We start from the raw sequence: 15,814 nt of genomic DNA, 5'->3' as shown, positions 1-15,814 counted from the left end.
TTGTATACTATGGTTACTCTGCCAGACATGAGGTCAGTGCAGCTAGTATGTTAATAAGCTAGTAACTAAATTTAGATATTTTTATGTCAACCAATCAGACGACCGAGGTGGAGCACGTGATGAAACATTGTCTGTTGTATGAGGCATTGAGTCAGCAACCAGGATGCCTGTGGAGATGTGTACTTTTCAGTGTAGATGCTGCATTTAACGTAAAACGTTTTCTGCGGAAAGAACCACCCGCCTCCCCTCCTTCCACCATGTCATTCATTTTGGGGCATTACCTGTATGGCATATTGTTCCAGTCTGTTCTCGGGCCTATTGCCCAAATTCATGCATTCATAACTTGTTTGATCCCCAATTGTCAGTACTTGAATATACTTAGGCTATATATTCTTCATACACATTTTCCATGGTACATGTATGCAGTATCGGCTGATGTTTGTTATCATGGCAATCCTCGGGATCAGACTTAATGAGTTTCGGTTATTTGTCCCTATATACCTCGTATCAGCTGCTTGCGGCTCCACATACAGGTGTCGGACAGTCTGCACAACCCTACAAACTCTCCAGAGTCTCTCTTCCTGAGGTATTCCTATGGAACAAAGATCCATTGCCAAGTTTCAGGCATTCATAACTTTGCTTTTGAACCCCAATTTGTGTCAGTACTTAAATGTACTCAACTATTATGCCCATATATACTTCATACCCGCTTCCTAAGGTGCATGTATGGAGTATCGGCTGATGTTTGTTATCATGGCATCCTCAGGATCAGACTTGTCAAGTTTCGGTTATCAGTGTCCCTATATACCAAGTATCAGCCACTTGCGGCTTCACATACAGATGTCGGACACACTTCACAACCCTACAAACTCCCACAAGTCTCTCTTCCTAAGTAATTCCTATAGAACAAACAATTCAGAGCTAGGCTGGTGCAGTGTGCTGTGACAGGACTTGCCCCCGTTATGCCAAAGATTATTTTATATGTATAATAAAGTGTATATTGAACCTGGGTATTATGTGTTATTTAAATACCAAGGAACTTGATAGTGGGTGAACACTATATTAGTGACAGTTTACCACAGACATGTTCCTTCAAATGTTGGCCTAGGCTTCTTGTTGCAACTGACCAGAGTTTGTACATGGGAATAACAAGTTGTCCCCAATCATGTTGTACCAATGATGCTTCGGCAGATCTGTTAAAATTAATATTTGTAATAGAAAGAGAAAATAACATTTATAGTAAAACAACATAAAGCCAGTCAGTATTATGTTTCTTTTGAAGATGTGTTAATTTAATCCTTTGACATTATTTGTTAAATTGATTAGAACAAACTGCTACAGTGTTTGCTAACTAACAAAAAAGTAACTGGAATTCTTATGTTTGCTGCATTAAATGTTATTTTCAGTGTTCTCTCCAGCCATGAAGAAGAAATATTTTTCGTAAAATTTATTTTATTCTTAAAAGGTTATTTACCAGTATACAGATGACAACAAAACAAAGTCATTTAATATTAGTACGTGTTCAGAATTAGGAATTTTGATAATAGTAACCCAACATGTTTTTAAAAAATTCAGTATGAATTACTTTAAATGTATAGTATCCCACTCATTGACAGTAGGGTTTTCCATTATATGAGTCTCCTGCATTTTACTTCCAGTTTTCTTTGTTAGGTATTTTCTGAAAAGATGGGACTCGAAGCTGGCTGGAACTGTCATATCTCATTATTGCCAGATAACAGAACTCAGTTCTCAAGCACTTCAGCCAACACTTCAGGGCCTGTGTCACAGGTTGAACTTTCAAATCGCAGCAACACTCGTTACTCAAGCCGCCGCTCTACTGGCAGCTTCCCAGTCAGGGAATACACCCCCATGATCAGTAAAAGTTCCAGTGTTTATGAGCCAATCAAATCTAGAAGTTATAGTGCACCAAGTATTGTGAATCTTGACTCAGCCCTGGTAAAATTTGAGTCAATAGTGAAAACAGCAATAGTGAGTAATAGGAGGTCTCGTATGCCTGGCCCAGAGGAAGAGCCTGAGGAAGAAGAAGAGAGGGTGCCACTGGTTGGGGTGGAGGACAGAGTTGAAGAACAGCATGAGACAAATTATATTGATGATGTAAATTTTGATAGTGATGATGGAGAAAGTCGGCACACCTCCAGCTACTTCACAGAGAATACAGAAGACAGTTTTACTGGTGGACTGGACAACAGGGTAAATGTATATTCTGAAAGTGGACAACAATGTATTGATATTTGTATACATTCAGAAACTGAACAACAGAGTATTCATGTTAATACACATTAAAACTGAACAACACAGTATTCATGCTAATACACATATTAAAACTGAACAACAGAGTATTCATGTTAATACACATTAAAACTGAACAACAGAGTATTCATGTTAATACACATTAAAACTGAACAACAGGCTATTCATGTTAATATATATTCTGAAACCTGAGATATAGAGAAGATTATGGTTCTAATGTTTATTATTTTAGAGATTTATCATTACGTTTTATCTATAATCATACATTCAGGTTTCTAAATAACTTTATTAAAATGATGTGGTAATAATAGCATGAATTTTCAGTTATTTCTGTTATACATGATTGAACACTTAGTCTAAATGCTTTGGGCTGCATCACAACATTAAAATAAATTCATTTGCAGATCAGTTATTCCCCAATCGTTTAATGTCTTTCCACCCTACTCATATTTGTTAGAGAAAATCCTGTTAACCACAGAAATATGCTTTATAACCAGATAATCGTCCTGAAGATTTGGTGTATGATTTATATCCTGTATCACAGTCCAAGCATTAATAATGAATATTAAATAATCAATAACTTTATTGAGAACTTAATTGAATCCCAGTCAGGATTGAAATAAATACTAATGAGGTCCTCGTTTTTGAGCAAATAAAAGTTGATATGAATGATAATTTTCTGAACAGGTTTCAAGATGATTGTTTTATATTGTTTTGTTGTTTGTTTTTGATCAGGCCAAGCTTCCTCGTGGTATACAAAATATTCGACCACATTTGAGGAGTATAGACAATGTTCCTCTACTCGTCAACCTGTTCACTGACTGCACACCTGAAAGTAAGTAGTTTTAGGGAGAAGAGTCTTTCCTGATCTGCTGTAGCAGTAAGTAGCAACACATCTGGTTCTAAGTTGTTTAGAATTGGCTGTATGTTGTACACAATAAATTTTGCTGGTAACCTGCCTAGATTGGCAACCAAATTACCATAGGTTGGTAACTATTAAAATCTCTTGTTTGGTTAGTCAGGGTCATGAATTGTACAACAGTGACATCATTCAAATGTAACCTGTCCATTGAAATACAGTGACTAGATGGTAGTATCACATCAGCACAGTGCACAGTGGGTTAAATGTACTAAATTAATGCACCCAAAAGTTGTCTAAGGCATTTGCCTATACAGCCACTGACATCTCATCCCTGTCTGCCTGGGTTTGAGCCTTGTGCTTGGCCAACATGGGTATGTGAGAAAGCTTGCCTGTAGCTTCTCACGGGTCAGAGGTTCTTCCTAGAGTTTTCTAGGATTCTTCCACCACCAAATATACTGGCCACCATGTATAACATTTATACTGAAAAATGGCATTAAACCAGTAACAAAAACAACAAAACAACTAAATTTATGTTGGTAATTAGTTATCTCATAGGAGTGTGACGCAGTAATCAGTGAATCCAGCAAAAAGAGAAAATTAGTTTTTAATCGGTTTTCTGTTTTCTGCTAGGTATCATTAGCACCTTTTCTGTATAATTTTCTGTGTAAATAACAGCTTTTAAAAGGAATGCGTTCACAGACAGGTGATTAAATAGCAGTTAAAATGCAAAAATGAAGCATACACAGGATGTAAGATGGTGTTGATGGTGTTTAATATTATACTTGCATCCCATCAATGGGTGTTATATAGAGTCATGGCTTCACACCATGGAAACTGGGAGTCATTCTTAGACTTGGAAAGGTAACTGACTTAAAGTTTTGTAAATACACAGCTGGGTTTGGCTTCATCTTCAACATTTTGTGTCTCTCGTGTATTTTAGGGTTTTAGCTGGTCTATATAAATATAGAGGTAATGCAGTATCTCTGTGCTAAATAATGATACAGTCACTTTAATGTACCTATACTTTTATTATTTGATTATATTATTTTTTATTAGATTTTTTCTACTGCAATTTTTGGTTGGATTGCAAAGCATTTCCATTATATGAGTTGATGAATTTGTCTGGAAGTCCACCTTTCCATATGTCTCTCCTTCATCTGGCTAGGGACTGCTCCGGTAGCCTAGTGGTTAGAGCGTCCATCTTGGAAGCAGGAGGTTGTGGATTCGATCCCCGGCTGAGTCATACCAAAGACTTACAAAAATGGTACTAACGGCTGCCTCACTAGGCGCTCAGCATTGAGAGGTTAGTGTTAGGACTGGTCAGCCAGGTGTCAGGATAATGTGACTGGGTGGGACCTCATGCTACATGTCTGTGGCATGATGCCCAAGTGCTAGACATTACTATAAACTGCCACACTGCAGACATCATAGTGATATGACTGAAAACTTGTTAAAGCTATGTTAAAAATCCTAATCACACACACACACATCTGGCTAGGCTTGCATTAGGTCATTTTCTTGGACACTGTTTTCATAGAGTCACATAAGTTGGTATTTGCATGTTTCATGTGAAATACACCTTTCACTGAAAACTGTCTCTATGGCCTACACCTTTCACTGAAAACTGTGTCTCTGTGACCTATTTTTCAGGGTCCACTAATTTGGGTTAACCTGTGCATTTAGCTAATTTTCTTGGATACTGTTGCATTTGAATTTTATATATAATTGTACCATGAGGAATACTACGGCCAGCAGTGAAAACTTGGTCACTGTGACTTATATTAATGATTCTGTATTTTGTGCTTATATTTGTGTTGAGCTTAGTTTCTCTAGCTTAGGGACTGCATTAGCTCAGTTTCTCTGACACTGTTTTTCAGAAACAATTGCAAGCAGAGTCTTGTAACTTGGCTTGTAGATATGTTAGGAAAAGCATTTCTCCCTTAAGTCAAAACTAGGTCACTGTTTCATATATTTTACACTCCAGTGACCAGTTTTCAAATTGGTAATTCAATTTCTCATACATTATTGCCTGCATAGCCATTGAACTAGGCATTTAGATGCTAAACAGAAATTACTTTACTCAAAATTAAGTTTCTGTGACTTGTATTTATAGGTTGCTGCATATGTATGGGAAAATAATGAACAAGTTTTTTCAGAATAAAACTGCACGAACTTTGGGAGTGAAGTATTATTTCAAGAAAATGAGTTCATATTTTCCCATACCAATGCAGTGGCCTTTTTAATATATACTCATTTTGTTATTTCACCTAAGGCTTAATTATACAAAATACACTACAAAGAACAAAGTAATTGAATTTATGCTGTATTAAAAGATAAATACATGACCGTAGATTCATCAGTACACAATAACAATATTAATGCATACATAGCATTGCCAAGCAACCTTTAAACTTTGCATGCTCAACATCAGTCTAAAAAAGAATTGTTGTTTTGGTCTGCATAAAATTGAAATTTAGAGTCATATTGTGAATAAATGCACATTTCAGAAACTTTTTCATTTGGTCTGGAATGGATGATTTTGTTTTTATGTCGATCCAACTATGCTTTTTTGATTATGATGGACTAGATTTTGATGTCAGTTCATTGTAGGTAGGAGAATGTGATTTTAGTTGGAAATGTACTTGAAATTCCAGTGCAGTTTTGGTGTGCATTAGGTTTTGCAGGAGATGTCATTCGGATTTGTAGAACTAAGAAAGTACATTTTGAGGACATTCAGGATGCATAAATATAAGTAGATTTATTACTATTCTTATTACCAGCTCAAGAAGACATGTTTATGCCCTGACACTTGCATCTCACTGCTGAGGGACCCAAGCTATGACCTGTATCATCATACAGTGTGTCTTCTATTTCTAGCCTAACACTGTATCAAAATAGTTAAATGTGGAAAATTGCAGTGCAGCTATTGTGTGACAGTCCATTTAGCCAGTGGAAATAATACTTTTTTTGCATCTTGGCTTATTGGTTCTAAGGCTTTTAGTTTCCTACCAAAACCTTCAGTTTGATTTTTTTTCTTCAATCTAATATTTTGACAGACTTGTAAAATGGTACGTCTCTGATAGATATGTGATGGCCCCTGGCCTCAATATGCTTTCTATGCTATTGTTATAGACCCTAGAGAGCACTGGTTTGTAAAAAGTTATGAATATTTCTCCTAAATAACTGTTTCAGTGATCAGAATGGTATTTTCAGTTACTGCATCTCTCATGTTTGTTGTTGACATTGTGAATATCATGTTCATTTGTGTGCTTGTTTGAAAGTTTTGTTTATGCATCAGTGAACTTGTCCACATCCTTAACTTTATCATCTATACTTTCAAATGGACAAAACACCTTGTTTAGTTCATTCACAAACAAATTTATAATCAACCAAAACCTAAAGTGTCTACTACATGAGTGTACATGGTTTGTTTACAGAGTAGTTCCTAATACACTATACTATTTTTAGGCACAACTTTCATGCACGTGCATGCAATATCAAGGTGTTCAGTATCCCAAAATACTGCATTATTCTGACAATGTAAAGTTACAGAGACAAATCTGAGCATATAATAATTCATGCTCCAGTGATTTATGATCTGACCATCCTGTTATTGATAGTTTTCTTCGTAATGTACATGCTGTGACAAATAATTCCCAATCGACCAAAGACATTTCCTTTCATGTAAATGTAGTGTTAATTAATAAGGAATTGACTTTCTCAGACTGCTGCAAGATATATTTAAGATAATTGTCATTGACGTTTCATTTATAACTTTTTCCACAGTTCTTAGAAAACAGTTAACCTTTATTCAAATATCAAACAGAATGAGCTCATGATTATTTACAGGTTTGATAATCCTATTTTCTATATTGATGCAGCAACCCTGGAAATGATCTCAATCATGCAGGAGTATGGGGAGGTGGTACTGTGTATGGGCAGTTCTGTCAACATACAGAACACTCCAGTTTTTCTCCAGGCTGACTCCAGGTATGTGTGCTGCAGTGATGTTATAGTGTAAATTGGAATTTAATCTTTTCTTCAAAGTGTTAAAATCACCATGAATCATTGTGAGGCCAAACTTAATCTGGTTAAGAGTTGTTGCTTGTGTTAAAGATGAACTAAGCAAATGACTGTGCATGTTTTCATTTTACCATAATTTGTCCCACCTGAGAGGGAGGATTTATCCTCTTGGGTGAAACATTTTATTTTTCAAAATATGTTCATCATCAACATCATCGATCATGTAACCCAAGAGGTTGTGTACCACAACTGACTTTACAACCAATTCTCTCCATCTTTCCTGGAAATATGATATGTTACCCAATCAAAATACTTTATAGGAACACCCACTAATGCACAAATCCAGCATTCCAGCCCTCCCAAGTTAAAAAAGATTTTCACCATGTCTTTTGGCTTTTATTTAGCAGCGAAAGACCATCAGCTTGCCTTGGCAGAAGTCAGACTTGAATGGTCTCTCCATGGATTCATATTGATGTCAGATCCCTTCACTCACCAGTTACTACTTCTGCTCTTGCCAGGCAACACACTTTCTCAAGGCCTTGCAAATACTGAATTCATTTGTGCTTTTTCATCAGTTTAGCAACTCTTTGAAGTTTTCTCAACTCAAAGAAGTATGCTCCATCTGTTTTTATGTCTAAATCTTGCATTGTCTTTATCATAAAATAAATGAATGTTTTGAATTTAAGTTGTCTTTGCCCTACATTATTAAGCTAATTTGCACCATCTTAATTCCCTGCCCTGTGGTTTATAGAACTTACAATTCAACTCCGTTGTCAACTGTTTATGTTATTTTATCAGGTAATTGTTTATTTATTCCATGTAATATGATAATTTTGTAAATTTTCTCTGACAGTTGTCTTCATTCATAGCATGCACTTCACAGTGGTTTTAATGCAATGCTTGTATAATTTCACCCGAAAATAATCACTCTGCCTTTATAAATTGTTGGGTGTGCAATTTGAACAGTAGATGTGACATGTGCACTCAGTGGTCTAATGATAGATGGACCATTGTCACCACCAAGCTGGTAACCCAGGCAGATGAGAAAGTTAAAAAGCGTACAATGAAAGCATGCAGATGCCATCAATATTGACATTGACATTGTCTACATTGATAGCTTCCTGCTAGCTGGCTCCCTGAAGGTGAAGAGTTCACAAACTTAAAAGAAACTTAGCCATCTTGGCTATTATGGACTTCTCGCACAGGTCTCACCCTGTCATGGCCCTCATTACCACTCAGACTATCAGGCATGTACTGACATGGTACAACAGCCCATCTGGACTACTCATGGATATGCCAGCAACACAGACCAATCCTGGCACTGGCTACAGTTATTTTTCATGGGATAGACAGTATTGAACTGTGGTACCTGATATCAGCTGGCCACATAGTACTTCCACTCCTCCTCTGCACAGCCTCAGCTTACATCTGTGACTCCCAGGATTGGGTATGGTGATCAGTTTTCTAGTCTGCCAAGTCCTGGCTGAAAGACACAGACAGTGCCCTACACCACGTGATGACAGTTCCACCCCAGCACTCTGCCCCAGATGTCCAGCATAATTTTTAAACCAGAATCAGTATAGTAGTATCATGGACAAGACCGGTACCATCACTGCTTCATACTTCAGGTACTGTCTACAGCTATTTCCAATTCCCAGATAGCTGGTATCTGTCTCAGACCGTGGCAGACACTCCAAGAAAACACCTAGAGATTGCCATATCCCAGTATGGACATACTCTGCAGCCTTATTCACTGCCCTTGACACGTTGCTTCATGAACTTAATTGTCACTACCTTGCAATAGGTTTTCTTGTCAACCCACTTTTAAGAGTTTGAAGACATGAGCTCACAAGCACCATCTTCCTTCTTCAATCCAGTGTAGTCAGGGAAAACTCATCCTTGCATGCATTTTTTGAAGTTGTCTTTCAATCTGTACCTTCTCCATGGCCACTTGCAGAATTTCCACATCCATCTATCTCTTTAAGAAAGATCAATGATAAAACAAACAACACCAACACATAGAATTCAGTATCATTCCTTATGTCATTAAATACATTCTGTTTCTAAGTGATCAGTGATATAAATACATGACATAAAAATGATGACATCATAGCTTAAATTGTTATCATATGTAATTGTTTTAATCTTTAATGAATAATTGATATGGAGAAGTGCATTATACAGTGTGGATAAATGACATTTTAATACATAAAATAATAGAATAAAATAGAGACAAACAGTCATACATATAATTATATTATTATAAAGGATATACAGTATATCAATTTTAAAAAAAATTATACAATTTTATATAGTGCTTTGGCATTAAGGCCATTAGGATACAAAGTATCTAACTTATGAATCCAATAAGTTTCTTTTATGAGTCTATTCATGTCACCATGCACAATATCTATTGGCATGAAAGAAAAATCGAGTAGAGAGTGATTATTGGTGTTAAAGTGTGTTGAAATATTAGAGGAAAACTGAGGATCTCTATATTTTTTATATGAAAGCGATGATCATTCTTTCTCTTGGAAACTTGTTGAAGTCTTTGTCCAACATATTGCATACTAGTTTTTTTACAGGTTATCAAATAAATCACATCAGTTGATATGCAGTTAGTGTTAACATGTAGAAAAAATACCTCTTTTGTACTGAAAGAAGTACTTTCTCTTATGTTTGCACATTGAAAGCACTGGTGTCTGTTACATTTAGCTGATGAAAATTGTCTTTATTTTATTTTCTGTCCGTTTAGTTCTAATTAGAAAATCTTGCAAATTCTTGGGTCTTCTATAAGGAGGAATTGGTTTATTTTTGTAAAGTGATTTTACTCTGGTTTTATTGGATAAATTTAGGAGACTGTAATATTTATTAATTATATGACCTATATTAGGTAATGAAGGATTATATTGTATTGTGAAAGGAATTATATTTTTCTCTCTTTTATATTCTGCTGTGTTTAAAGCCTCATGTTGAGTAAGAGTAGAGGCTTTGTTCAGCGCAGAATCAATTATATTTTTTGGATAATTTCTATTTTGGAAATATGTTTGTAATTTATTCAACAAATTTTGTAATTGACAATCATCTGAAATAATGCGTTAGTATCTTTTGGCCTGGCTATATGGTATACCATTTTTACATGACATGGGATGACATGAAGAATATTCCACATATTGGTGGATGTTAGTTTCATTGATATGAATATTTGTAAAGATAGTGTTAATAATATTTTTTTTTTTACATTTACATCAAAAAATGAAACATGCATACTAGATACAGTATAAGTAAATTTAATCGTTGGGTGAAAATGATTTAGGTGATCAATACATTTTTTCAGTTCTTCAGTTCAGTGGTTCCAGATCATAAATATATCATCTAAAAATCTGAACCAAACAGATAGATTAAACTTTTCGTTTTGAAGAAAATCTTTTTATAATTTACCCATGAAAAGGGAAGCGTATGAAGGAACATTAGGACTACCCATTGCCATACCCATTATTTGGATGTAATTCACATTATTAAATTGAAAAAATTATTTTCCAAGCTAAGTTTTATTATTTTACAAATATCTTCACTATATAGTGTGCTATTATTAGGATTGTTATCAAGAAAATATTTACATGCTTCAATACCATCTGCATGCGGAATGTTGGTATATAGTGATGTTACATCTAATGATACCAGGATTGAATTATCAGATAGCTGTGGAATAGACATCAACTTTTTAATGAAATCAGTAGTATCTTTATTGTATGAAGAAAGTGATTTCATTAAAGGTTGTAAAACACTGTCAAAAAATTTGGATAGGTTTTCAGTATATGAACTACAACCTGATAATAAGGGTCATCCTGGATAATTTAAAGGTAAATTATGGTCAGGATTTTTAGGAGTTATGGGTAATATGTAGAATTGAGGTGTACGTATGTTAAGAGAGAAAGTATCTCATTAATGCATGTTGAAATTTTTTTAAAAATTTCTACTGACAGGTCTTCGTTGATATCTTTGTAGTATTTTTCATCATTTCATTGACGTTCAACTTCTTTAACATAATCTTCTTGATTCATAATAATAATAGTGTTTGATTTATCAGCCTTTTTAATCACTATATTCATTAGATTATATAAAGACATAATTTTGTCCTTAGAAATATTACTATGATATTGCTTTTTATGATTATCAGTTAATATCTCTTTTGTGATTGCGTCAATATAAAAATCTAAATATGAATTATGTCCACTAGGTGGTGTAAAAGATGATTTAATTGTTTTAAAATAACCCATTTTTTCAAATGAAAAGCATTCGATTTACTCTCTGAATTGTTGTTGCTTCATCATAAAAAATTTTTTTTTAAATTTTAGGCGTCTGGAAAAATTAAAAATTTCTTCAGCTAATTTAATTTTATTGTGACATTTTGGTTTGGGACAAAATTTTAGCCCTTTACCTAAAAGTATATAGTCATTATCAGTTAATTTTCTACATGAGAGGTTTAACACTGTTTCTTCACCTCTCTTAATTTCTTTTCATTGCTTTTTTGCCTTTTTCCACTCTCTTCTACTTTTGAATCTGTGGAACCTCCTATTCTTTTGTCTTGTGATGTCGTCTCTATCAGCCCTTTTAAAATCTTTACCAGATTGTCAGTGTCTTTCTCATGGTCACTGTTTCTGATTCCCCCCGTTTTTACGGCTTCGTTGTATGTCTTCTTTGTTGTGTCCTGGGGAGTCAAGTTTTTTCACTGTTGTTCATCATGTTATTTCTTGTTTGAATTTATCAAATTCTTTTTATATCGACTCTTTGGTTTACTATGTTTTGGGAGGTGCTATATGTGTATTGCTATTCCTTGCTGTAGTTTCTTTGGGTTTTGAACACTTCCTTTCTTGCTGTCATTATTCTATTGTTGTGATGATTTGCTGCTTTTCTGCTGCTGCTTTTTCAGTTGTTTATGGATTATATGTTGTTCTCCAGTTTTTTCAACTTGTTGACTTTTTTCTTCTTTACTCTTTCGTAAATTGTTCAGTTTTTCATTCTGCTTCAGAAGTATATTATTTTTCGTTGATTCTGTTTTCTCATATGCTTCTTGATCAAAACTGAAAAGGCTTTGCCCATCTAGTTTCTTCTTCAATTCATCCCTAATATTTTCCATCTGTTTTTCTGTGTTTAGTGATAGTTGTTGTTGTTGTTCTTCTAATCGTTCACATATGTTTAGCGAGACTTTATGTAACAGACTGTCAATAGAATTTTGGAATTCTTCATTTCTGCATCCTATATATATTTTCAGTTTCAGTCATAAACGTGATGGAATGATCCCCTCCGCAACACATTTGTTCAAGAAACTGCTGTGAAGGCTGCTTTTCATTTGTTTTTCAGATAGTTTTAGTGTTTGATATTTCAAAGATGTCATTACTAGTGGCGGATCATAATTTTATTCCATTATGTTGTTAAAAAATTTTCTATCCCAAAATACATAAAACTGGGCTTTAAAGATAACTATATCAGAACTTTATGAATAAATAGAGATAAACAGTTTTATTAATATTTCTTGTTATGTGTAATGTATTATTTTTAATATATTATACCTTGATATAATACTGAATTGTTCAATATTCATCAGAACTCAAATTATATAATAAAAATTATGAACTGCTTATTACCTACAATAGTATGAATAAATAAGTATTCTATAAATAATTAGTCATAATTGATTGAAAAGTTATTTCATAATACCTCTTCTTTTTAAATTAGCAAACTTATTTTTGTGATATTAGTTTATAACTTAAACTATTTAAGTTATTCTATAAATTAGAATAATATAAAAATATTCTTCAATAAAAATATATGTAAAAAGGGATGTAATTAAAATGCCAATCCTTAACATTGTTTAAAGAACATAACACATTATTTTTTTTTTTGAATTGATGAATGTCATATTATGTTCTGGATTTAGACCTTTTGTATATAATGTATTAAGATGCTGAATCCAGTAGATTTTCTTTAACAGATGTTCCATCACAAAATCAGCTACATGTATATCAATAGGTTGAAATGAAAAATCTTGCAAAGTATGGGAACTGTCATTAAAATGTGCAGCAGCATGAGATGAAAAAGATGGATTGATATAATTTTTTATGTCTGACCTGTTGGTTCATGCATTTAGATATTTGTTGACTGGTTGGTCCAATATATTGGATGCCACATTTTTTGCATGTGATCAAATAATTAAGATTTGATGTTTCGCAACTATTTTCACAATGCATTTTAAATTTTTCTTTCGTATTATTACTACTGAAAGAAGTATTTTCATTAATGAAAGAACAGTGCAAACATCTAGATCAATTACATTTAGTTGATGATCCCTTTTTTGTATGATGTCTTTTTTAGTTTTGGGTTCAATCCCCAGCCGAGTCATACCAAAGACTTACAAAAATGGTACTAACAGCTGCCTCGCTTGGCGCTCAGCATTAAGAGGTTAGTGTTAGGACTGGTCAGCCTGGTGTCAGGATAATGTGACTGGGTGGGACATCATGCTACATGTTTGTGGCATGATGCCCCAGTGCTAGACATCACTATAAACTGCCACACTGCAGACATTGTAGCGATATGACTGAAAAATTGTTAAAGCTACGTTAAAAATCCAAATCACATAACATCACATTTTTTCTAGTTTAGAATTGATTAGGAAATCTTTAGGATTTATAGTTCTTTTGTGACCAAGGGTGAGTCTGCTTTTGTGTAGTGATTTTACACTTGCATTACATGACAATTTTAATAAATCCCAATATTTATTGATAATCTTACCTATATTAGGCAAACTTGGATCATATTGTGCAGTATATTCATTTAGAGTGAAACCACATCAAGTATAAATAGAAATGAATTTTCATTTAATTTCAGTAAAAATTTCAGTTTGGTAATGAAATCAAAAGTGTCTTTGACTTGTGAAGGTAGTGATTGTAAAATGTGATCAATATATTGCTATATATTATTAGTAAACGAGTGATAGGTAGAAATTGTGGGTCTATCTGGGCACCCTAAAGGTAGTGGTTTATCAAATGTTTTATGTATTTTAGGTAGAATATAAAACTGAGGTGTGCATATTATATTTGAGAAGATGTCTAGTTCATCATATATGGAGTAGTTGTGTATAGAGATTTCATTAATACATTTGCTTATTTTTGCTTTAATTTCTTCAGAAGGATTGCAGGAAACATTTGAATAATATACTTCATTATTCAGTTGTTTTTTTACTTCTTCCTGCTTATTCATTTTTACTATGGTGCTAAACTTACCAGCTTTTGCAATAATTATAATACTTTTATCTTGTGATAATGTATGTAAAGAATTTAGTTCTTTAGATACGTTTGTAAAATGTTTTCTTTTAGGACTGCTATTTAAAATTTCTTGTTCAAGAAAGATCAGTATTCTTCAAAACAGCGTCTGTAGTCTCCTCAAGTTGGTGACATCTAGTACTGCTTCAAAATGCAGCTTTGAGATCCACTTGTGAACAGGCTTTTCAATGACTCCCATCAAACTTTAACCCAAGTTTTTTGCAAGACAAACACCAGTTTTCTATACTGAAGTCTCATCTGTCTGAAGAGATTGTCCTTCCTTTCAATTTCTATCTCAGTCTGTCAAAATCAAAGAGATAACTGACTGCCTATCCAGTAAAATTAGTGATCCAGACAATTCCAAGACTTTCTTTGCAGAAAGTCAGCTGTCAGTGGCATTTTCTTTCCACTGGTATGCAGCTTACTAAGCTGATTTTTATATGGAGCTTCCAGCCCTTAATGAGAATTTTGTGGCCATCACTATATTTTGCTCTTTTTTCTGTAAGGTGGACTAAAAGGTATTTCACTTAATGTCAGAGATGGTTTGAAACATTGCCACCATTTCTTCAATATTAGATAATGCATCTCTATTGATTCTCTTCCTCGCCCAGGAATCAGGTAATGACCATGCATGGGAGTTCACAGCCCAGTTTGCCATGGCCATTAACAGAGCAGCTCACCTTTTTCATGGTGAATGCCCTGGCTGCTTCTGCAAATCTTGACCAAGTGAGAAAATATCCTTGTCTGCATACAGCAACTCTCAAATCATACCACCACACCCTGACAGTAAGGACAACACCTTTTGTATCTCCTTGCTCTTTGGAGGCAAGATAGAGGAAATATGGAGACAGGCAGCTCTGAGCTGACCCTCCAACTTGCCTGTCAGCCTCCACAACCCTAGAGACCCAATCAGTCTCTACCGTAGAGGAGAGACAATTGGCATCAACTGGACAAGGGATTGTCATCTGGGCAAACACAACCAATTACAACCCAGATATAATGTCAGGTGGGAGTAGTCCACCCAGTTTAGGAGGCAGGCTTTTGGGGGGAAGGCAGGAAACAAAATGTTTCACACCCCAAGAGCCTGCTAACATCAACTGTTGACTTAACACCTTAGTCACCTGCAGAGAGTTGACCAGTAGATGCCAGACTCCTGCATTTCAATTCTTGTTGGATTGCTCTATTTCTGGGAAATGAGTGTGTAGTCCCTTCAAAGCCTGAGAAGGCTAAAATCATGAAGCAGGAGATCCGATAACTAATCAACAGGTGGGTAGTAGAGATTGTTCACAAACTGCATTCCATGGAGTACTATTCAAGGCTCTTCCATGAAACAAAA

General features: G+C 34.6%; 1 protein-coding gene across 1 annotated transcript in view; it reads left to right on the top strand.

Annotated features, from left to right (window-relative positions):
- The window catches only part of LOC149803214 (transmembrane protein 94-like), a 198,098-nt gene that overhangs the window by 142,706 nt on the left and 39,578 nt on the right, over positions 1 to 15,814 (top strand). The window contains exons 20-22 of the mRNA XM_089952840.1: positions 1,672 to 2,211; positions 3,007 to 3,106; positions 7,015 to 7,123. Coding sequence (XP_089808966.1) covers positions 1,672 to 2,211; positions 3,007 to 3,106; positions 7,015 to 7,123 — 749 coding nt within the window. The remainder of the gene's footprint in view (positions 1 to 1,671; positions 2,212 to 3,006; positions 3,107 to 7,014; positions 7,124 to 15,814) is intronic.

This window comes from Sinohyriopsis cumingii, chromosome 3 (genome assembly GCF_028554795.1).
Source record: "Sinohyriopsis cumingii isolate HCF-2022 chromosome 3, ASM2855479v2, whole genome shotgun sequence".
Lineage (NCBI taxonomy): Eukaryota > Metazoa > Mollusca > Bivalvia > Unionida > Unionidae > Sinohyriopsis > Sinohyriopsis cumingii.
This window is presented reverse-complemented; position numbering and strand designations above follow the sequence as displayed.